The sequence below is a fragment of the Elephantulus edwardii genome, unplaced genomic scaffold, assembly GCF_000299155.1.
Source record: "Elephantulus edwardii isolate Elephantulus edwardi_28Jun2011 unplaced genomic scaffold, EleEdw1.0 scaffold00075, whole genome shotgun sequence".
In the NCBI taxonomy this organism is placed as follows: domain Eukaryota; kingdom Metazoa; phylum Chordata; class Mammalia; order Macroscelidea; family Macroscelididae; genus Elephantulus; species Elephantulus edwardii.
The window spans coordinates 5,629,507-5,653,488 of NW_006399825.1; the positions used below are offsets into that span (position 1 = coordinate 5,629,507).

General features: G+C 40.9%; 1 protein-coding gene across 1 annotated transcript in view; it reads left to right on the forward strand.

The window, feature by feature from the left end:
• The window catches only part of LOC102851278 (aldehyde oxidase-like), an 86,846-nt gene that overhangs the window by 5,795 nt on the left and 57,069 nt on the right, over positions 1–23,982 (forward strand). Inside the window, exons 2-14 of the mRNA XM_006889076.1 lie at positions 4,385–4,442; positions 5,593–5,689; positions 7,509–7,617; positions 9,964–10,090; positions 10,712–10,773; positions 12,240–12,329; positions 12,959–13,039; positions 13,791–13,935; positions 16,428–16,520; positions 17,707–17,858; positions 19,378–19,471; positions 22,336–22,445; positions 22,999–23,183. Coding sequence (XP_006889138.1) covers positions 4,385–4,442; positions 5,593–5,689; positions 7,509–7,617; positions 9,964–10,090; positions 10,712–10,773; positions 12,240–12,329; positions 12,959–13,039; positions 13,791–13,935; positions 16,428–16,520; positions 17,707–17,858; positions 19,378–19,471; positions 22,336–22,445; positions 22,999–23,183 — 1,403 coding nt within the window. The remainder of the gene's footprint in view (positions 1–4,384; positions 4,443–5,592; positions 5,690–7,508; positions 7,618–9,963; positions 10,091–10,711; positions 10,774–12,239; positions 12,330–12,958; positions 13,040–13,790; positions 13,936–16,427; positions 16,521–17,706; positions 17,859–19,377; positions 19,472–22,335; positions 22,446–22,998; positions 23,184–23,982) is intronic.

Genomic DNA, 23,982 nt, shown 5'->3' on the forward strand with positions numbered 1-23,982 from the left:
TTTCCTAAAAAAAAAAAAAGTTACAATACTTTCAAAGCGCAATAAAGCAAAACAAAACAAAACAACAACAAAAAAAGAGGTATGCCTGCAAATACAAGCGATGCTTATCAGCAGAATTGGGCCAGGTTCTGCTCCATGGGCCCAGCCAGAACCTTCTTAGAGATGTCAAGGGGGCCGTGCATCAGTTCTCAAGGATGAGCCAAGGAATTTAGCAAAATTGTTTGGCATTAGTGCTTCTGGAAGGAGAAGTGAGATTGGCTCGCATTTCCTGGGCCCCTTTAGTTGGCGGAAATGAAAAAGGAGATTTTAGTGGGGCCCCTGGGATGACCGCAGTGATTCGGAGGAAACTGGGAGTGGAAGCAGTTATTGGAAGAAAAAAGCAAAAAGGAAATAATTTTCAAGTACCAAAAGTTCAGAACGGAAGTGCCCTCCTCCCTTCCTCCTCAGGCCCTCAGCTGGTGCTGGGCGGCTGTGGTAGTTGCTCCGCAAAACGTCGCCCTCTCGCGATACACACAGTCCTTCTCTGGCCCCTTGCCTCTGCATCTTGGCTTTTCGGACTTTCTCTTCTCCCTCCCTTCAATCCCAGGCACGCACAGTCTGTAGCACTGCGCTGCTAAACACAGGGCGGAGCTTCGCCTTGCAGTTCCAATATGCCAGCAGCTCCTGGGAGAAAAAAGCTGGGTGGTCTCCTCCTGTTACGAGTTACAGCCTCAGAAACCTGATAGGGGGTCACAGCAGGTGAGAAGCAGCTCAAGGGCAGTGAGGTTAGGGGTTAGGGACAGAGATTAGAAGTTTCATGGTGTCCCCTCTGGAACCCAATTCTGTCTCTTTTTTAACTGCGACTAGAGGGACATCATGCTTAGGAGGGTTGAGGGACAACGCAGGAGGGGAAGACCCTCTATGAGATGGATTGATTCGGTGACTGGGGTAATCGGGATGGGTGTGTCAGAGGCGGTGCGGTTGGCGCAGGATAGAGGAGGGTTTAGGGCTGTTGTGCATAGGGTCGCTTTGCGGAAACGACTTGACGACTTGACGGCACATAACAACAACAACATTAATAGGTTTATTTATGGTCTAAAATAACTGCTGAGCACAAAACATTACGGCCCTATTCCAGGTGACATGAAGGGGGGAAAAGGAGATTGATTGTATGTTAATGTGGACAGTTAAGTTTCACAATTGCTTGCTATGCATCAGAAAGCTGGGCAATGACTAGGAATGATAGAAAGCTAATTGATGCCTTTGAGCTGTGGTGCTGGAGAAGAGTATTGTATATACCACGGACTGCTAGGAGAACAAACAGGTTCATCCTAAGAGGGTGAGACCAGGCTGCTCCTTGGAGGCAAGGATTCAGAGGCTTCATCTGTCATACTTTGGGCATTTTGCAAGGAGGGACCTGTCCTTGGAAAGGGACAACATGCTTGCAAAGGTGGAGGGACAACGAGAGAGAGGAAGACCATTGATGAAATGGATTGATGCAGTGACTGGGGTAATGAGGGTGGGTGTATCAGAGACAGTACAAGACACAGCAGGTTGGCACAAGACACAGCAGGTTTCAGGGCTATTGTACATAGAGTCACTATGAGTTGCAAGCCACTCGACGACACATAACAACAATTGTTGATAATATCTCATTTCCCCCCCTTTCTTTTCCTCTGCTCAGATGCCAGTCCTAGCTGGATGGAGAGCAGGGTTTCTGCCTTGGCAAACGGGAGAGAGGAGGAGCTGTGACCCGGGGTGGGGGCCCTCATGACTCAGCACTGGCCTTCTTGGGAGGTTGAAGTTAGCAAGGCTGGGCCACTATGCCAGAGACTGAAGGGAGTGAAGGGAGAAGAATGTGACACCATGAGTTCCCATCCTGAGAGACTTCCACCCTAGAGACACCCCTGTACAGAGGAGCACAGTTACTTGGGCAGAAAGTGGGGGAAAGTACATTAGAGAAGAGCACTCCCCGTAGGTACAACATTTTGCCAAGTGGAAAATAGAAGACTTCATTCAGGTCACATGGAGCCCTGGATGTAACTGTTACTGTGGTTAGATGTGGTTGATCCTACATAACAGCATAGAACTGCTCCATAGGATTTTCTAGGCTGTAATCTTTACCGGAACAGGTCACCATATCTTTCCCCTGCAGGCTCATTAGGTGAGTTTGAACCACCACCCTTTCAAGTCAACAACTGAAGACTTAACCATTTTGTCACCCTGGGCTTTTTGTGTATAAAGTTAGTGAAGGGTGAAAGTCCAGGCACCACTAGGACCTGCCAGTTCTGCATGACAGGTATTTGGAATACATGGCGTAATGGCAGGAGATAACCAGACCTGGAGATTATGTAGGTGGTTCTGGTTGCTGTTTGTGTTCCAGACCTCCTTCCAGTTTACATAAGACTCATCCAGTGTGCTACTTAAATATTCACACTTGGGAAACAAGAACTACTTGAGAGTGTGAAGATTATCTTGACAGTCTCTTCTGAAGATAAACCAGCAATAGATTTATAACCTTGCTGAAGATTAAGCCTTGTTGTTGTTACTGTTGTGTACAACCAAGTTGGAATGGACAGCTGACCCTCTGGCAGGTCTTCAGAGGCAGTTAATTGCATGGGAGAGGATTGCCCACTTTTCTCCCACGGAGCAGCTTGTGGATTAGAACTATGTGCCTTTGGGGTTTTAGTGCAGCGTCTTGCCATGAGGTCACCAGTATTGAAAGAAAAAAGACTAAAATGATATCCACCACTATCTAGGCGAGGCTGCTCAGATCCTTTCTCTTCATTAAAGCTGAACTTATGTACTAAATAACATCACTTCCCACAGCAAATGGTGTAAAATTCAATGTAACCGTAGTTCAAACAAATGCAAGTCACTGGTGGCATGTCTGGGGCATTGCACTACTGCTGACCAAAAGGTGGAGCCTACCCTGTAGCTCCAAGCCGCTCCATCCCCCAGAAATCGTGATTCCACTGGATTTTCATTTTAGACAAATCAGGAATTCTCAGAATGGCAGCCTGACTTCAGGGATCCAGTGTTGAATATTTAGGCAGCTACCTGGGATGATCAGACTTAGATTTCAGAGGTGACATGGGAGGTGATGGAGAAGGTTTTACTAGGTGTTTCTAAGGTGCTGACAGGGAGGACAGAGAGACCTACTGAGAGACGTGGTAACAGTACAGACAAGAGATGTTAAGATTCCATTCTAGGTACCACATAACAGTAGACATGAAGGGTGTTTAGAGAAATTTTTTTGGAACAGTAAGTGGCAGGACATGGTGACACTGAGATGAATTGAAAGAAAGAAAGAAATAGTTGAAAGTAAGTCAGATTTTTTAGGTTTAGGTGATACAGTACTTGGTAAGGCTATTAATCGAGTTAGGAAAAAGAAAAAAGGAGTAAGTTTGGGGAATAAAATAAAGAATTCTGTGGGAGGGCCATTTCGGCCAGGAATACCTGGGGAGACCTCCATATTTTCCTTGTATGAGAGGATACTTGCCTCCATAAGTACAATCAGATCTCTCTTACCAAATTAAAGACTGCTCTTGGGCACAGAGCAAACCTTAATAGTTGGCATATGCCCTTCTTTGCCTGACATATGCTCACTTAGAGTTGCGAGAGGAGAATGAGTTTTCTTCCTTTCTTATTTCCCTGAAGGGAGGATCACTATAACATGATGAAATATGGATGGATTCAGGTTCTGAAATTGTGAAGTAAATCATACTTTTCTCTCTTCTATGACTGTGAAAGAAATCCCAACTTTTAAACCCAAACCAAGAAAGCATAATCACATTGGAAAATACACCCAGTCATGACATAGCATGTCACCCCCTTGGGTGCCACTGTTTCACTGTTGTGCTGTTGACCGCCCACACAATATTGTGTAAGTGTACCCTTGCTTACACTTGGGACATATATTTTATCTTTTCCTTTGTTATTTAACATTGAGGCCATTGCTGGTTATTATCTCTTTCTCAGAAATTGTAATTAAATGAATATTATAAACAAAAAAAGGTTTTTTAAACTGTATGTTTCAGAGGTTATTTAAGTATCTTCTTCCCACCTTCTCTTCTGTTTTACTAATGTCTTTTTCTTCACTTGCTCTAGAATTTCTAGGAAAGGCTGGACGTACGTCACCAGTGTCCCACCGTATTGGAGAATGGTGACTGTTCAGAGCCAAGGAGAGTGGCCAAGTGGTGGGAATGCTCATGATTCAGACTTTACAGTAGAGATTTCTATCTCACAGGAATTCTGTAAATGTTAAATTGCAAATATGAGTGGAGGGTTTAATTTATGTGCACTTGTCTCAAATTAGCATTAAGTCGAGCAATGCGAATGTCACACCAACTTTCTCTACTCTGTCTGCATGACTCATATATTTTTTTCTTTCATTCTGGTAAAGGTGATAGAAAAGAATGCTGATCCTGAAACAATGCTGTTACCATACCTGAGGAAGAAGCGTATCCTTTCCTTTGTTCAGTGGATGGATGTGAATGTCTCTGATGTACTGTTGTGCATGGATGATAGATCAAATATGTTTCCTTCAATGTCACACCAAGATACATGTCCTTCAATTGTAGGGTTTTTATAAAGTCCTACAACTACTGTCAGAACTAAATTATTGAAAATCTCTGTTTTAACACTTAATATAGATTATATCAAATGAAAACATTAGCAATGGGAATTAAAGCAATAGTTATTAAAGGGCTAAATTATGCCTCTCTTTGAATTAAGAGTTATAATAATTCAGGGCTAATCATGTGTGGTACAAAAAGAGAGCAGAGAAATCTCCTAAAATGAGAAAAAAAGTAAAATAGAGAAATTGGGCCTGAAGATGCTACCCTAGAAAAAGTGTTCAAAATAAATTTAGTCTAAGATATGTACTCTTGTGCGCAAACTCCAGTAGGCTTTCAGAGGTCTGCTGACTCCATTAAATGATAACTGAAAGTTTGTAGCAATGGGAGCTTGTATGTTTTTCTTGAGGAGAGAATTGAAATTCCTGTAAGAGTACATGATTCTAAAACCAAGAACAATTACTTTTCTGATGTATGAATACATTTCCATAAAGTAATTTAGTGTCTTCCAATATAAAAAAAAATACTACAATGACTTTCTGGTTATCATGGTACTAATGGGTAGCATTTTAAGATATAGTTCATTTGTCATTAACAGAAAACCCAAGATGACCAGATAGAAGTAAACAAGATAGAAGCTTATTTTTCCCCTCATTGTGTAAGATCAGGTTCCTCAGGAAGCAGATGCCCAAAAGGGGATTAAATGTGCAAAGGTACAGATAACATTTCCCCCCCTAGTCTGGCACTATTTTTTTTGGCAACCTGAGGTCTGGTTTTTTTGTTTGTTTGTTTGTTTTGACTTGGTTTTTGTCTTTGGAAATAAAAGAGGTTAGATATAACACAAATGGAAATCAGGAATTTACAAGATTCTAAATAGTAGTTGCTAAGAAATGTAGACATTATTTGATAAATGTGTTTTGGACTTAAGGCACGCCATGCGTTTATGAGCCCCAGGGTGATGCTATTTCTTCAAATCAGAGCGATGGTAAAAGAGCCAAATCATGGAAAACATGGTCTTTAACGGTGCTTCTTCCAGTACGCTTCACAGGGACTAAGTATGGCTGTGGAGGTGGCGGCTGTGGTGCCTGTACAGTGATGATATCACGATACAATCCCGTCACCAAGAAGATACGGTATTTTGCAGCAACTTCTAACTCTGGTTGAATTTTTGTAGTTTTAAATTGAGCATCTACAATGTAGCAGGAGTGTGCTAGATACTGGGAATACAAGACAACCCAGATCCAAGGAATACAAATGACTTAGAAAAAAATGCTTTATCAACAAGGATGCTTGTAGCCAAGGTATCTCCTGTTGAAAACTGGAAAGATGCATTGTCTTTCTGTGCTGCCTGAAGCAGAAAGGTAGGGTAATGCCTTCATCATGCAATTTTTTAATTGTTGTTGTTGTGTACATGGTTGTGTATCAAGTCAGAACCATGCCATAGCTGAACCCCCAGTGGACTTTCAGAGGCAGCAATCACATGGGAGATGATCGCTTATCCTTCTCCCGTGGATCAGTTGGAAGATTTGAACTGCGTGCTTTCAGGATTGCAGTGCAGATTCTTACCGCTCAGCTACCAGAACTTTAATTCTATTATTATAACTTACTAATTGATCTCCTTGCTTTCACTTTTGCCCATACATTCATTCTCCAAAGAAATTTATTTCAAGTATAAATCAGATAGCATAATTCTCTTTATAACCAACAATTGACTTTACATGGTATTTACAATTCTCACTTAATGCTTAGTTCGTATCCTTCAGGTTTGTTGAGCTTCATGAATCTAGAGGTTGATGTCTTTTATTAGCTTTGGAAACTTTTCAAGTCATTATTTCTTCAGATATGTATTTTCAGCCACACACATACACACTGCTATGGGACTCCAATTTTGTATGTGTTAGACCGTTTTATATCATTCACAGATCTCAGATGAAGGCTAAGGATCTGAGCATTGCTGAGTTTCAGAGATCTGTGTTCCACAGTCAGGCCACCTACTTTCTGAACTCTGATATATCCTTCCCTGCTTTACACTCTGAATATCAGCTTTTTCTGTCACTGTGGAGTTCCTGTTGTTTGGTTATCTGACTTTTCACGCATTGAGAGGTCTCTTTCAGCCATCCTGCCTTTCATCTATGAAGTGTGACAAACACCCTCCACTTTGTGAAATGTGACGTGCCTCAGATGCTATCTCACTTTTCCTTTCTTCTTCTGATTTTCCTTTTATGAAAGGACAAGTTCCTGGAGAGCTGTACTTCCTTTTCACGCTTTGAGGGCACTACTCCCCACCCTTAGTAAATACTGGTGCGGAAGAGTTAGGATATAATTCAGTCCTGAACTATATTTTAACCTGTCACATGAACCCACATGCAACAATAAAAAGTTTGTTGACAAACTTGTTTCTCTTTATCCCACTTTTGAACAAATTTGTCCATTCTCCTCTGTTTCAGTCAAGAATGACCATAGTTTTATTCTTTTTTTTTTATAGTTTTATTCTTGAAGGTTGTTACTTCATGGAGTTTAATTTATCTTGGTTCCATCATATCTTCAGCATCTGATAAGTTAGGAACAAGCAGGTCTATCTTGAAGGAAGTGAAATTAGAATGCTTCTTAGAGTTGAGGATGGTGAAATTTCATCTCACATATTTTGGGCATGTCATTAGGAGGGGCCAGCCCCTAGAAAAAGACATAATGTTTGGAAAAGTGAGTGTCCATGAAAAAGAGGAAGATCTTCAATAAACTCTCAACTTCTTCTTGTTGAGTTGAAAACAACAGCACTTCTTTATGCGTGCACTTCTGTAAAATGGGCTCACGCTAAGAACTAAATGCATATGCAAAGTCTGGAGGAATTATATAAACCTGCCACATTGTAGGTGCTCAGTGAACGTTTGTTCTCTTTTCAACTGAATGCCACTGGATACAATGCAATGTGTGCTTCTGTTTTGCCTTCTGAAGACATTATCCAGCCAACGCCTGTCTGATCCCCATATGCTCGCTGTATGGTGCTGCTGTCACCACAGTGGAAGGCATAGGAAGCACCAGCACCAGGCTTCATCCTGTACAGGTGAGATTAGTTTCTCCCTCATTGAGCTTCCGCTTATTCAGAAACCATGTCTGCCATTGTGAGTTCCTGAGGGTGCTTACTCAAGCATTCTGGGTGTGCTGCCTGCTGGCTGTGCTGGGCCCAGGAGTGTGAAACGAGGGACATGAGCAAGTTCTGTGTCTGACTTCTTGGAGTGACTTCTAGGAATGATGCTTTCACGACCATTGCAAGCTGCCATTAAGCTGGTTCCTCACAGTGACTGTGTGTGTGCAGAGTGGACTTGCCCCACGGGCTTTCTGAAGTGGTCCCCTGGTGGCATGGCATGGGTGGGTTAAGTGTTGAACTGCTAACTGAAACGTCAGTGGTTTGAGCTGCTCCTTGTCAGGAAGATGTGGCAGCCTGTTCCCATTGAGATTTACAGCCTTGGAAACTTTGTGGAGCAATTTTGTTCTATTCTGTAGGGCTGCAATGAATCTAAACCAACTCGATTGTTGTGATTGGTTGGATTTTTTGATTTGTATTTTTGGGTATTGTTTTTTTCCAGTAGACTCTTTGGAAGCAAATCTGAGAAACACCTTTTGGGGAACAAACCTGTTTGTCCAGCATGCCTCTGGATAGATTTGAACTGTCAATGTTTCAGCTCATTGTCAAATGCTGAACTGTTTGCACCACACAAGACTCACTAGTTTATTAGGTGCTGTTGAGTCCACTACAGCTCATAGCAATACTCTTAATAGCATTTCAAAACTTAGTCCTAACCTGCAGATGTTAGTTCTTCACAACCTTTCCTGGCCAATGGCTGCATCCATCCAACGAGAGGACTTAAAATTCCATTATAATTTTTGGGTTTCCCCCCCTAAAATCCCTTCCACATGCATAAAGAAAGGGGATCCATGTGCATTTGAAGGATAGAGCTGGTTTGCAATTTTTAAAAGGAGGAAATAATATGATTTTAAAGCTGAGTAGAAATCTCAGCTACCAAAAACATTTAACTTTATGACTTGTTCGGAAGACAGATACAAGGAGCTGTTGATTTTTTTTTTTAAATTTTTGTGTGAGTGTACCGTCAAATCAGATCTGACTGGTACAGGAGGAGATTGTCCCTCCTTTTCCTGGCAGAGCATCTGGTGGATTTGAACCATGTGGAGCTGTCGATTTTTAAAGCTCGTCTCTTAGGGTAGCGTCTTGTTAGAGCTTTTGCCTCAAGTGAAATGGTACCTTCAGACTTCTGACTTTTTAAATTACTTGTGCAGTGCCTATGAAGATGCTATTCTGGGTTTTATGGACGTTAATGAGAGTCACTTATGAAGAGAAAGTGGAAGAAGGAAGTGGTTGGAACAACGTAGAAAATGGCCAAATTTTAAATTCTCTAGACTTAATGGAACCTTGGGGTCCATTTATTTTTGTGAAACCTTATTATTTAGAGAAAGAGAATTCTGCCCGAGTATTCTCTGTGAGTCTTTGCCATCCACAGACATACAAACACTCCTTCATTTACTGGCTGGTGACAGCTCTTGTTACAGTGTAGCCAGAAGACAGCTTCTAAAATGAGTTGCCCATTATAAATCTGAGTATTGCTAGGCAGAGAGAGGGAAAATAATGAAAGAGAGAGAGAGAGAGAGAGAGAGAGAGAGAGAGAGAGAATAGGTCCTTCTTGCTGGTGTCTGGATTTACAATGACATTTTAAAAACTCCTATGAAAAAAAGCATAGAACTGTAATTATTATTGTTGTTAGGTGCTGTGGAGTTGATTTTCAATCGATTGTGACCCCACACAACCAAGTAGAATTGCCCATGGAGCTTTCTGGGTTGGAATCTATACAGCCAATAGCCAAGTCTTTCTCCCGCAGAGCCGTTAGATGGGTTCCAACCACCAATATCTAAGCAGCCGAGTATTAAGAATTCAAGAAATGCTTTGAGACTTTTAGTTTGTTTATCTCATTTCTCAAGCTCAGTGTCATTTGATAAATTTTTTTTCTAAGACCTTCTTAGTGATTCTCTACCCTGACTTGACACTGGAACTACCTGGGGATCTTTAAAAATGTATGTTTGTGCCCCATCCTCAGAGCTTCTAAGTTAGTTGGTTTGGAGGTTAGCATGACTCTTGGAGGTAACCTCCCAAGAGGATTCTAAAAACAGAAAACCACTGCCTTAAATGAGGCACACATCCTAGTGAGGCCCAGTTATCATGACAATTCATCCCAGTAAAGGGGAGGTGTCCACGATGAGGGGGCTCTCTGGGGCTGCCGCTTTAGACTTGAATGAGCATACACATCCCCTGTGTAGCTTGACAAAATGCAGGCTCTTAAGTGAGTAAGTCTGAGAAGGATCCCAAGCTTCTGTCTTTCTAACCTCTCCATGCTTCCAGGAGAGGATTGCCAAGTGTCACGGTACCCAGTGTGGATTCTGCACCCCGGGCATGGTGATGTCCATGTACACCTTGTTGAGAAATCACCCAGAGCCCTCTATGGAACAGCTGACCGATGCTCTTGGTGGTAGGTTACATGTGTGTGCTTTTATTTCAAAATCATGATGATGATGATGACAGCTACTATCAGATATCTATCACGTGTCATGGAGTTCCTGGGTGGTACAAATGGTTAACATGTTTGTCTGCTAACGATAAGACCATCCAGAAGCATCCTGAAAGGATAGTGTGGTGACCTGCTTCTGGGGGAAAAAATAGCCATGGTAAACTCTACAGAGCACAATTAAGATCTTGAATTGGAATTGACTTAATGGTAACTAGGTTTTTATCATCAACTTGTTTTGCTATGTATTCTATCTTTGATCTTTCTGTCAATTGAAACTTAGTTGACTGACTATGGGCCAAGAGCTTTGGGCTTGAAATCATTGTACTCCCTGAACCTCTGTCACAGAGGATGTAGAAACTGATTACAGAGAAAAGTACAAGGAGCTGAGTTGCTAGACCCTGCATCAGTTGCTCAACTCAATATCCCAAGTGGCAGATAGAAAAATTGGGGTGTGTAGCTAAGGTGGGCTGAACTGTCAATAGGGCTGCCTTCGAGGACCGAGCCCTTCTTCCCATCCTTTCTTTGGCAGACTTGCCTCCCTCCAGATTCTGTTATTAACAGAGTTCTGTTTTCTCCCCTCAGGTAACCTGTGTCGTTGCACTGGATACAGGCCCATCATAGACGCTTGCAGGACTTTTTGTAAAGTGAGTTGAAAGGAGCTAATTATTTACTATTTTTCCCCGATGTAACAAAACCATGCATGTGTCAGGTGTGATGAGGGAAGTAACCATTGTTACTAATAATGAATGAATGACAAGGTCTGCCTAATTAGTCTTGGGGAGGTTGCTTAGCCTCACCCATTGAACTCACCTTGATAGTCACATACTGGTCACCTAAGGTGTTTGACCTTGGTCATTGCTTCTCATCTTTCCTAATCTATTCACCTGGGTGGAGTATCTTCCCTGGTTTCCCTGGTGCTCCGGGGGTCCTGAGTGCATGCCCCTTTGTGATGCCTGTCTTATTGTGGTTCAGTTGTGTATTTGTACCTCTGACTCTTCAGCAGACAATGGGCTATTTGACAGCAGAGTCTGTGTACCTCCAGTGTTGGTAACCATGCATTAATTGAATATCAATTAGTTAAATGTAGTAGATATTTGTGGAATGAATGAATGCATGAACTATAAATAAAGGATGTAAGAATGTCCTTTGTAAATTAGACTGTGAGATAAAAACATTATGAGTCCAAGGTAATGAAAATATTAATATTTGTTAAAATACATTGCAAATATTTATTTATTGTTGTTGGGTACCACTGAGTTGGAACTGACCCATAGCTGACCCTCCATCGGGTTTTCAGAGGCAGTAATCACATGGAAGGAGATTGTCCATCCTTCTCACATGAAGCTACTGGCAGACTAGAACCACATGCCTTTGGGATTGCAGCACAGCTTCTTACCACTAAGCCACCTAAAATACTTTTAAATATTTTCACCCTCAAACTCATTGCCATCCAGTCAGAACCAACACATAATTGATGCTCCAAAGAGTTTTCAAAGGTTGTACATCACACAGAAGGAGATTGCCCATCTTTCTCCCTGAGAGCATCTGCTGGAGTTGAATTTCTGGAGAAATACCTTTGGGTTAGCGGCACAACTCCCTACAGAATATGCCACCAGGGCTCCCTTATTTTAAATACTGTTGTTGTTTTTGTCTACTGTTAAGGTGGATATTCATAGCTGACTCGTCAATGGGTTTTCAGAGACAGTAAATTGCGTAGGAACTGATTGCCTATCTTTTGCTCATGGAGCAGCTGGCAGATTCGAAATGTGTGCCTTTAGGTTGACAATTCCACACCACTGGGCCACTAGACATAATATTAATACTGGCAATTAATGAGTGTTTTGTTTAATATTAGTTGTCTGTGAGGATCTATTTTAAGAGCTTTCCATATTTTAGCTTATTTAATAATCCATCCATGCCATTAAAAATGTCTGACAAGTTCTCATTCTTTTATTAGATGTTAGTTTGGGTATATTTAAATAAAATTGGCTGTCTTTCACGACATCTAGCAATATTGATCTTGTACGCTGTTTCAACCAGCAGTCAGTTATTTTGTTTAACACTTACTGAACTTAGCAATAAATTCTCAGTAATGTTTTTCGCCCATTAGACTACTGACTGCTGTCAAATTAAGGAAAATGGAGTTTGCTGTTTGGATCAAGCAACAAATGGGTTGCCTGAACTTGAAGAAGAAAGTAAGGTCAGTGAAAAGTAAAATTTTTTTTAAAAAAAAGGTTCTGTCACAACAGTTGGCAGACTTTTAGGAAGAAAAAGTGGCTAATTTGAGACTCCTCCATTCTTCTTTCATTTCTTTCAGCAACAGTAATGTTAAGAATCTACCCTAAAAAAAAAAAAAAAAAGAATCTACCCTAGAAATTCTTCTTTTATTCCAGATATCACTCTTGTTCAAATACAATAATCTATGGGAGAGAAAGTACTTTGATACCTTCTGAGTCTTCATTTTAAAAAGCTTTTCCAAATACTTTTTAAAGGATTGGGGTTAAGTGGAAATATTAGGGAGAAGGAAAAGTAGGCAAAGGACTGTGATGAGGTGGAGAGACAGTGCAGTAAAAGGGGAGGTAGAAATTCCAGAAAAAGTTCTGTGTTCAGCTCTATTACTTGCTGCTGCCTGCTCCTCAGCTGTCTCTAGACTCCAGAAAAAAAATATGCAAGGAGTTTCATAAGCTTTGGTGGCCCATTGACATCTGCATGGAGCTGCTAGTGACTAGATCTGTGTTAGAGACCTTAAGAGACCAGGAATGAGGCGGGACAGTGGAGTGTTTTGCTGATTTGCTTTTATATTGAATTCTTAAATCATCTCTTTCTAAGGAAAGCCTAAAACTCTTCTCAGAAGAGGAGTTTCTGCCACTGGATCCCACTCAGGAACTGATCTTTCCTCCTGAGCTAATGGTAAGCATGGCATCGTGGGACTTGCCTGAGGAAACGATCGTGAAATGTCTGGAAGGGTATTTATTTGTGAACGCTCTCAAAAGCTGATTGAGAAATAGGTAACATCTGTTTACTTAATCCATTGTCTAAAGAGTATGAAGACTGAGGTGGGTGTAGGAAAATGAGAGTACAGTCAAGACAAGGGACTTGTTGAGTTGACCGTATAAGCAACTGTTGATTACTATTTAAAAACCCCTCAGGTGATGTCACACCATTTGTAGATGTCAGCATGTTTTCTGCTTTCAGTTTTGTTGAAGCTTATTATTCTATTGACTAATTTGACAAAATGAGTAAAATTAAGAGAATATTTGGATTCCTTTGATATATAACCATTCCAAAGAGAGACTGATGGGAAGAGTCCTCAGAAGGAGTATGTGTGTATGTGTTTGTGTATGTGTTAGGTGCCATGAGACTATGACCTACAGAGACCATACATAGAATATCAGCTTATACAGAGGAGCCCTGGTTAACTCAGTGGTTATGCCATAGGCTGATAACCAGAAGGTGGGTGGTTCAAACCCATTCGCCCTCCCCAGGAGAAAAGATGTGATTTGCTTCAATGAAGATTATGGTGTAGGAAAGTCCCCAGGACAGTCTTGTGTCACTTTGAGTTGGAACCAACCTAACAGTATAAAACAACTTTTGCAATGATAGAGTAGGACAGATGAAAGGGTCATAAAGTCATCCTGGATCCCTACTGCTTTTTAAATAGATATTAGCTGAGAAACAACCACAAAAGACCAGAGTTTTTGGTGGAGAGAGAATGACCTGGATTTCCCCAGTGACCCTGAAGGAGCTTCTGGACGTGAAGGACCAGCATCCTCAAGCTCCCATTGTGATGGGGAACACCTCTGTGGGTAAGTCAGCCCAGAGTGTTCTAGGGGAAAACTGAGGGAGGGGAGGGCTATTCGGCGTGGGAACTACGCCTGTGGAAGTTCTCAGGAAAGCAGCCTGCGATAGCATTTGAAGTCTACTAGACACTTTTAAAGTCAATAAAATCAATCAATCCTTGTTGCCCCTCACTGGGGCAGTACACAGATTTGAGAGCCACACTGTCGTTAGTCTGCAGCAACAGGTACTGTAAAAGCCCTCTGATTGATTTGGAACTTGATCGTAGGCATGTGTTTGGGACTGCTCTTTGATGTGCCTCTGTGATATCTCAAAAGGCATTGGAATTCTTTCCTTCTTAATATGCAGTTACAGAGTCTGTCTGTTGTACCTGTTAAGCTCAGTATGACCTCTGTCCTCTTTGAGAAAAAAGTCTCACAGTTTATCCCAGAAAACTTTACTACCCCATGTAGTCCAAGCTTTAAGCCTGACAATTCCAGAGTCTTTCAATACAATTTATTCAACCATACTTTCTCCCCGACCCCTGTGAGTGTGAGCATGTGTGTGCAAATATGAGAGAGAGAATCTGCCAGTAAACAGACTGCAATAAAAAGATACATAAATGTCAAGTATTTAAAGACTTCAGATTAAATAACAATATCAAATTTAAAAAGGCATTAAAGTAAGAGATTAAAAAGGCAAGCTACAGATTGAGAGAAAAATATTTGCAAATGATATCTCTGATAAAGAACTAGTGTCTAAAGTATATAAAAAACACTTAAAACTCAACAATAAAAATACCATTTGAAAATAGGCAATTACATGGTGGCGCATGCAGACCCCTCCAAGCCTTAATACACTTGAACTTATAACAGGAGAAAGGTTGGGTCAACCACATGGTTTTCATAATGGTTATTTTATGTAGCTTAGACATTATTGAGCATGGTGCAAAGCTGGCTTATAACAAACCAAGCATAACTTAATATAACATAATGTAAAATTTTTCAAACCTGTTGAAAAAAAATGCAGTTATGCTGAACAGATATCTCAGCAAAAAAGTTTAAAAGGTGGCAAATAAATGTGTGAAAAGATACTTGGCATCGTATATAATTAGGGATTTAGAAATTAAGATGATAATGAAATGCCATTAAATATCTATTAAATCGCTAAAGTCCAATGTTGGCAAGGATGTAGAACAGTAAGGATTCTCGTTCATTCCTGGTGAAAATGCAAATAGTATAGCTGTGTTGGAGAATTATCTGGCAGTTTCTTACAAAAGTAAACATGGGCTTACCATAGGATCCAACAAGTTCATTCTTCGGTATTTACCAACATGAATTAAAACGTTATGTCCACAGTTTGATGGGTGAAGGGAGGAGGAAAAGGAATGGGGAAGGATCCAGGTAAAAAGACAGGGTAATGATGGCAAAGGTCCACTAGTGATTACTTTTAAAAACATAATGCAAGAGAAGGATTGTATAAAACACAATATGAAGAAGACTAGTATGAAACACAGTGTAGACAAATTTTGTAAGCAAACCAATTAAAAAAAAAAAAACAAACACCAAACCCAAAGCACATTATGTATGGCCAGCTCGTGGTCCCTCTCCTGCCCCAGTGGGCGCCTCTCTATGTGCTTCCCTGGCGTGCTCCGCCCACTTCTTCTCTTCCCCCCCCCTTTCTCTGCTCTTCCTTCTCCTCCTTGTCCCATCTCCTCCCATCACTTCTTCTCCACCTCCCTCCTTCTCGGTTTCTGTCCACATTCCCTTGACTCTCCCCTCCCTGCCCTCACTCTCTCCCTCTAAGGGGGCGGGGAGAGAAAGTCTTATGTCCTTATAAAAAGCAGCATACAAATGTTTGTAGCCACTTTATACATAATGCAAATGTTAGAAGCAACCAAGATGTTATTAGATAGGTGAATGAATAAACTGTAGCATATTCATGCCACAATGGAGTATTATTCAGTGACGAAAAGAAATGAGGTACAAAAGTTCATTGAAGAACCTTAAATGCATATTTTTAAGTGACAAAAAGCAGTCTGAAAAAATGCTTCAGACTGTTGTAATGCCATCTATATGACATTCTGGAAAAGGCAAAACAAGAGAGTGGTTGCCAGGGATTCAGGGGCAAGGGGACAAAGAGGTGGAAAAGGGGACATTTCTAAGGGCATTGGATCTAGTCTGTATGATAATGTAATGGTGGACACATGACATTTTGAGTTGTCAAAACCCATAGGAAAGAACACCACCAAAGAGTGAACCATAATTTAAAATATGGACTTTAGTTAATAACAATAGCATCAGTATTAATTCATCCAGCGTCAGAGGAATTCAAGATATTAACTATAGGAGAAAGAATATGTAAAGAAACGAGAAGTATATGGAAACGTTGTACTTCCTGTCTATTTTAATAGAAAAAGCCTAAAACCACTCCTAAAAAAAAGAAAGTTGGATGTTTTTTAAAGGCAGTACACCCTCTTTTATCCTAGACTTATTATTTTTCCCCTCTCCTAATCCCTTAGGACCTGAAGTGAAATTTAAAGGTGTCTTCCACCCAATTATTATTTCTCCAGATAGAATTGAAGAACTGAGTATTATAAAACATACAGATAATGGTAAGTTCTTAAGGTTACTGTCTTCTAAGTTAAAATGTACTGATCAATTTATTCCCTTACCCAGCTGACAAGCAGAAAAAGAACCATTCCTAATTAGAATATACAGAGAGATGTTCTCATTATGAGAATGATATCATACTGGAAGGAGGCTTGAGGGAGAATTCTCTAATGTTAAAATAGATACTAATTGTCCAAATAGCTAGATTTTCACTGAAGAAAGTATTGTAGTTGCAAAGTTAATGTTGCAGTTCTTGAAGGACTGTACTGTGTTAAATGTCAAATGGAAAATAGAAATGAATAGAACATTCTGTGCTTCCCACAAACAAAGTAGTAAAGTAAGGCATATCTGTAATAAGCTGCTTACAGACTGACTTCTCCATTTGCAAGGGAAATAGTTCTAGTGGCCATGTGAGCCGGTGGAAATGTGGGTTTGTAGTGTATGGTCTATATAGTCTTTTTGTTTTCTTTTTGTTTACATTGTTATTATTAAGACTCTAGACAGCAAAACACACCCCACTTAGTTTCTGCATATGCTGAATAGTAAAACTGATTGCAGTCTTCAAGCTCTGCAGCCGTCCCCCTCCTCCTTTTCTGAGTTGTCCCTTCTCCATGAACAGAAATTTGCTCTTTTCCACTGCTCTTGTCAACGTCATTCCCATACAAAAAGTAGAATACGATCCTTGACTGTGCCGTAATATAGCTGTAGGAAATTAGGTAAATTACTTAGCTGGATCTCAGTTTTTTTATCTATGAAATAGAACTAATTAATATCCTGCAGGTATGTGAGGAGTCAAGAAAATTCACTAAGACACTTAACATAGTCCTTGGTACAGCGAGTGTGAAAAGACTATAACCTCTGTCTTCATCATAACCACCTATAAGCAAGGCAGCGTGGTATCCAGTCTAAAGATTTCACACTTGCAAGTTTGATGAAAGCACATTTCTAGGTCAGTAGTGATCACACAGAGATCTTGTGGCCTAGTGGTAAGAAGCTATGTTGCCATCCCAAAGGCACAGAGTTTGAATCCACTAGCTGCTGCATGGGAGAAAGATGGGCCATCTCCTCCCTTGTGATTAACTGCCTCTGAAAACCCACCGCAGGGTCAGCTATGGGGCGGTTCTGACTCAATAGTACACAAAACAACAACAACAGTGATCACATTATGTTACTTGTAAATCATTTCAGGGCTGACCTTAGGTGCCGGCCTCAGTCTGGCTCAAGTGAAGGATGTCCTGGCCGATGTGATCCAGAAGTTTCCAGAGGAGAAGACGCAGACATACCGGGCTCTCTGGAAGCATTTGGGAACTCTGGCTGGGTCCCAGATCAGAAACATGGCGGTGTGTATTTGGTGACAGTAAATTCTCAGGGGGTGTGCCTTGGGTGATTGTTCCTATTAAATGAACACATTGTCATTCTTTTGGAACAAAAAGAATAATGTCCTGACACTTATGTTATTAACGTTTTTGTTTGGGTAATTACATTGCTTTGTTGTATTGTGAAGGGCCTTGGGGTTGATGTTTGATCCCATGTGACAGTGTTGAACTGCCCCAGAAGGTTTTCTAGGCTGGTACTCTTTTTTTTTTTTTAGGCTGATACTTTTTTTAAAAAAAATGTATTTTTTATTTGAGTGAAAGTTTACAATTCATTCTGGTTTTGCATTCATTCATTCATTTTGTTTTATGACTTGAATTGTCTTGATGAATGTGATTAGTTACGATGTCTAGTTGCTCTCTCACTGCATTTTGCCTTTCCCTTCACCCAGCTTACCTATTTCTCAATTTTTCCTCCCCTCTTCCTCCTTTCCCATTCCCGTTAGCCCTTCAAGAATGATTCAATGCATGTGTCAACCTTTCCTCAACTTTCTGTAATTGTGATCTTATAGCATAATTATCCTTTTGTGACTGACTTGTCATTTAGCATGTTCTAGATTCATCCTTATTTTTGGCTGTTATTTTTTAATATATATAATTTTTATTTTACAGTGTTTTACTTACAATGTTTGTATACATTGTTTTTCACACGTGTCTTTCTCATTTCCTTTACCCACCCTTCCCTCCACCCATCAATTGCATGGCCCTATGATTAACCCCCTCCACCATCCTCAGCACTCTGCTCCTACCCTCTACCTTGGATCCTCATGCACATTCTACAGTAATGATTTTATACAGTATTTGTCCTATGGGACGGAGTTAGTTCACTTAGCTTAATACTCTCCAGTCCCTCCCAACTTAGGTAGTGATTTACACAAATCATTGCTATTGCATGCTGCATAGTATCCCATCGTGTGAATGATCATAATTTCTCAATCCATTTGACTGTGGTTGGACATCTGGGCTGTTTCCATATTCTTGTGATAGTGAATAACACTGCCATGAACATTGGTGTACAAGTCTCCGTTTATGCCTCAGTTCTCATTTTCTCGGAGTATATTCTAAGCAGTGGAATAGCAGGGTCGTAAGAAATTTCTATGTTCAGCTTTCTGAGGTAAGGTCAAACTGCCTTCCAGAGTGCTTGTATCATTTTACAATCCCACCAACAGTGTATAAGAGTTCCTATCTCTCCACATCCTCTCCAATATTTAAGGAACCCTGGTTCCTGATGGGAAGGTAGTTGGTTCAAATCCACCAGCTGCTCCCTGGGAGAAAAATGGAAACTCTCCTCCATAAAGATCCACAGCAGTGGGTTTGGCTTTGGGATTTAATCTTTATGGAGGTGGATCACTAAGCCTGCTCTCCTGAGCAATGGCTTTGACCTTTTAGTTAGCAACTGAACGTGTAACCATTTTGCCACCAGCGCTCTTTGATAATGAAGTTACTGAAATGAAAAGGAATGATTTCCACTCATCATTTTTAAAAGTCTTTAGGAGGCCACATCGTGAGCCGACATCTAGACTCAGATCTGAATCCTCTCCTGGCTGTGGGCAACTCTACTCTCAACTTGCTGTCGAAAGGTAAGGACCAGCTCCCACTTGGAGATTGCTACTCCTGCTTTCCTATCATTTTTCCTCACTCTGGCAGGTTACAGGTAGTACAACCTTGAAATTGCCTCTTCTCTCGAATACCAAGAATTCTCTTTGCCTTTTTTGGCTCCTGGTAAAGCTGGTCAGATCGGGCCTAATTCCACACACTCATTATTTCTTCCTGTTTTTCTTTGTGTGACCTTGTACAAGCTATTTTCCTGTGCTGGTCAGTTTATGTGGACCAGACTTGTGTAGGTTAGTTTATAGACATGACCTAAGTCATGGAGGCTACTACTCATTATTGAGGATTCTTGAATCCTTTTGTTCAAGACAGTCTCTTGATAGTATTCTGACACCCACATCATGCTTTGGGCTCATAATTATTCATAGGAGCCTATCAACTGTGAGCAGAGTCGCAAAGTGAAGACAGAGCTAAAAGTGGGCAACGAGGGCTTTGCTTCTCAGGAGAGATGAACTAGTTAATTATTCTTTTCAACATGCTCTGAAGGTCTTCTCAGTCTCAAAAACACCTGCAGCATTAAACGAAGCACCAAGGTCATACCAGATAGCTAAATGTTGATACAGTTCTCACAATATGAGCAGCTTGTGTTGCTATTTAGGTTTCCTTAAAAGGAAAGCCATGTACTTTTTTTACAAAGTTCATGGAAAGAGCAGCACAGATGTGCTTACAAGGCGTTCCTTGTTTTCCTCAGGGATGTTACGAGAGGCTTTCCTCACCACCCCAAGGAGTCATATCCAGCTTTGTCCCCATAAGACCTCACAATCAGCTTCTTTCTCCTTCAAACAATGGCTGCATTTCATTCTGTATTTATTTATTCAATTTTAATATTGTTATGTACCTCTGAGTTAGAACTGGATTCATAACTGGCCCACCAGTGTGTTTTCAAAACCTGTAAATCACACATGAGAGTACTCATCTTTCTCCCAGGTAGCAGCTGGTAGATTTGAACCACCTGCCTCTGGGTTGCCAGTGTGACTTACCACTAAGCCGCTAGAGCTCCCTATAACAGCAACAGTAACATGTATATATACAATAATATATATTAATGTTTTTAAACTAAGTCCAGACTTTTAAATTTATCTTTCTCTTTCTGCTTGTTCAGCAATAGTTAGAAAGTTCTAACTAATCTTTCCTTAAGAAAAAAAAATTTGTTTGCCTTTTGAAAATATAGATCCAATATCTGTGACCTGAATTGTTAACTACCTACTCCTCAAATCATCTAGGTCACACAATTGTTACGGATAGGAAGGTTTGCATTCCAAGTTTTTAAATGTCCCTTTAAAAGCTTGTACAGTTAGAAACAGGTATGATTTACTGCCTCTGAAAACCTGCCTGGGGGTGAGCTATGGGTCAGTTTCAACTTGATGTTACATAACAACAACATCGAAGTAAAATATTTTTCTCTCTCTTCCCAAATTATATTTTGTTAGAGCTTTAACCTGTATTTTCCCCAGTATATTGATTAAAGAGTTGAAGTGCTTTAGGAGCTGAAATAAATAAACTAATACAGACTCTTATTTGTATAGTGTTATGTGCAGTCAAGTTGGAAGCAATGTATAGCTGAGCCTCCAGCAGGTTTTCACACGCGGGAGATTGCCCATCCTTTTCCTGCAGAGCAGCTGGTGGATTGTATTTATATCGCTGGCTCAATTCCTTACCGCTAAGCTACCAGAATATTTTAGGATACACAAACTCTGAAAACCTGCTAGAGGAAGGGTCAGCATGAGTCAATTCCAACTCAACAGAAAGCAACAATATACAGCCTCTATAAAGGTGTATTGTTTGCTTGCCCCTGTGTTCCTGGTACCTACTAGGGCTCCTGGCTATGAACAATACATGTTTGTTGAATGGTTTAATCAATGTATCAGTGGTGCCGTGAGGTATTCCTGAGTCAGCTCCAACTCTCCAGCTCATAGCAACACTATGTACAACAGAACTAAACCCTGCCCAAACCTCTGACATCCACACGTTCTCTGCTGTGCTTAAGTCCATTGTTCCAGTCTCTATGTCAATACTTATCATTGAAGGATGTTGTTATTGTTCTTATGTGCTGTCGAGTCGCCTGCGACTCATAGCAACTCTATGTACAACAGCCCTAAAACCTGCTCTATCCTGTGCCAATCTCACTGTCTCTGGCACACCTACCCCTTTTTCCCCTGTCACTGAATCAATCCATTTCATTGAGGGCCTTCCTCTCTTGCTCTCTCCCTGCATACTCCCAAGCATGACGTTCCTCCCTAAGGGTGAGTAGGTCCCTCCTTGTAACATGTCCAAAGTATGTAAGATGAAGCTTCAGAATTCTTGCCTTCAAGGAGCACCCTGGGTTCAACCTCTCTAGGATGAACCTGTTTGTTCTCCTAGAAGTCCACAGTATATTCAATACTCTTTTCCAGCACCACAGCTCAAAGGCATCAATTCTCCTTCTATCCTCCCTAGTCATTGTGCAGCTTTCTGATGCATAACAATTAATTGCAAAGAGTATGGCCTGAAGCAGGTGCACTTTAGTCTCCAGACTGACATTGTTGCTCTTCAGTGCTTTGAGGGATAGAAATATTAATATCTTCTCTCTAATTGTAAGGTTCCAAATGAACTGTGATGCTTAGAAAGGGGATGGCTAACCTGAAACTCCAGGTTACTCACCTAGATGGTTTTCTTCCTAAGCAATCAAAGGAAGGAGTAAGGAAGTACGACCTTTTTTTGAAAACACGTTGGGAGAGGCATCATAGGGTACTTCTCCCATACAAGTCAGTTTTTTCAGGTATCTTGTATTTCCTATAGGTATGCAGAGTTTAGAAAGAATTGATTCCAGGGAAACCATGATTTCTTTGCACAGGAGGAAAACGGCAGATTCCTCTGAATGATGAGTTTCTAAAAAAATGCTCCCAGGCAGATCTTAAGCCCGAAGAAATCTTGATCTCAGTGACCATCCCTTATTCGAGGAAGGTGAGAATGCCCTTCTTTCAATTCCCTGGTTTTACCTGGAAGTCTCCAGTTTGGTTAATCTAACACATGGTGAGTTAAGGAAGGGTGCTGCATGCGGATTGGGAAGAGAAGAGCTTAGCCTTGGGAAATAGTTCAGGGACATTATTTTAAGAGGAAATGTGAAAATGAATAGTTGCATTTCCTTTTGTTACTTCTAGAGTCAAGAGACTTCTTTACCACTCTTTTTCTCTATCCCTCACTTTCTCTACTCCCCTTTTTTCTAACTCTAACGTTACTTTCTAAGGAATTTTTAAAATTTTATCTCATAAATCCTTTAAAATAAGATTTAAAAAAAATCTCTGCATATATTCTGGAGTTTTAGAAAAAGGTTAAAAAAATCAAGCAAAATTTTTATTTCAAGACCTACCATGACTTTGGACCACTGACCGAACCACTCCTCTCTGTAAAATGAGAATAGTCAGGCTGTGACGGTGGGTGTGAGGAGGTCAGGTGAAGCCTTGTGCACTCTGGGCACTCAGTTCTGTCTACACACGGCCCTACCTTTTGCTTTCAGAGGGAATTCGTATCTGCCTTTCGACAAGCACAGCGACAGCAGAATGCCCTAGCGATAGTCAATTCGGGGATGAGAGTCTTTTTTGGACAAAGGAAAGGTGTCATTAGAGAGCTGGCCATTGCCTACGGCGGCGTTGGTCCAACCATCATCTGTGCACGCAGCTCCTGCCAGAGGCTCATTGGAAGGTATGACGTCGTGTCCTCAAGACAACAGGTAGCGGGGCAGCGTTTTGTTTTTTTTTTTGTGGTGAGATGTAACTCCAAAAGGAAAGCAATTCCTTTCTTTCTAATGGTGTAGATTTCCAATACCATTTCCTGATTATGTGTATTTCCATATGTCTTGAGACTAGTGAATTTTAAGGTGGGTAGTATATAATGTGTGTGTTAAGTGGGAACAGCCATCTTCCAGTAGTGCACAGTACAGATTGCATCCTTTGTTGTGGGAGGGTCATACTTTACTGTGACATAAAATAGATTATGTAGATTTATTCTGTAATAAACTGCTGTATACATTACTTTAACTCACTTGTTACACTTGTAGATGATCTAAAACCCCTCAACAAAACCTTCATTGCTGTCAAGTTGGAAATGATTTATAGGCAACCGTCCAGCAGGTTGTCAGAGGCTGTAAATCCCACAGAAGGAAGTTGTCCATCTTCCTCCCTGGAAACAGTTGGCAGATTCAAACTACCTGCCTTTGGGTTGGCAGCGAAACTCCCTACTGAACAGGCCACCAGAGCCCCCTGCAGTTGGTACTAATAGGTCTTACTTCTTGGACACTTACCTTCTCCAGAGGAAAAAAAAAACCCCATCAAGCAGTGGGATGAATGGAAATGTGAATTACTTCTCCTGGGTACAGTTTTCAATTTGATTCCTATTAATAATGGGGATCAGTCAGCTGACAGCACCTCCATTTCCTCCCCTGTCAAAGGTGGACCATCACAGCCCTCACAGGGCAGTGAACTAAACTCACAGTCATCAAGTT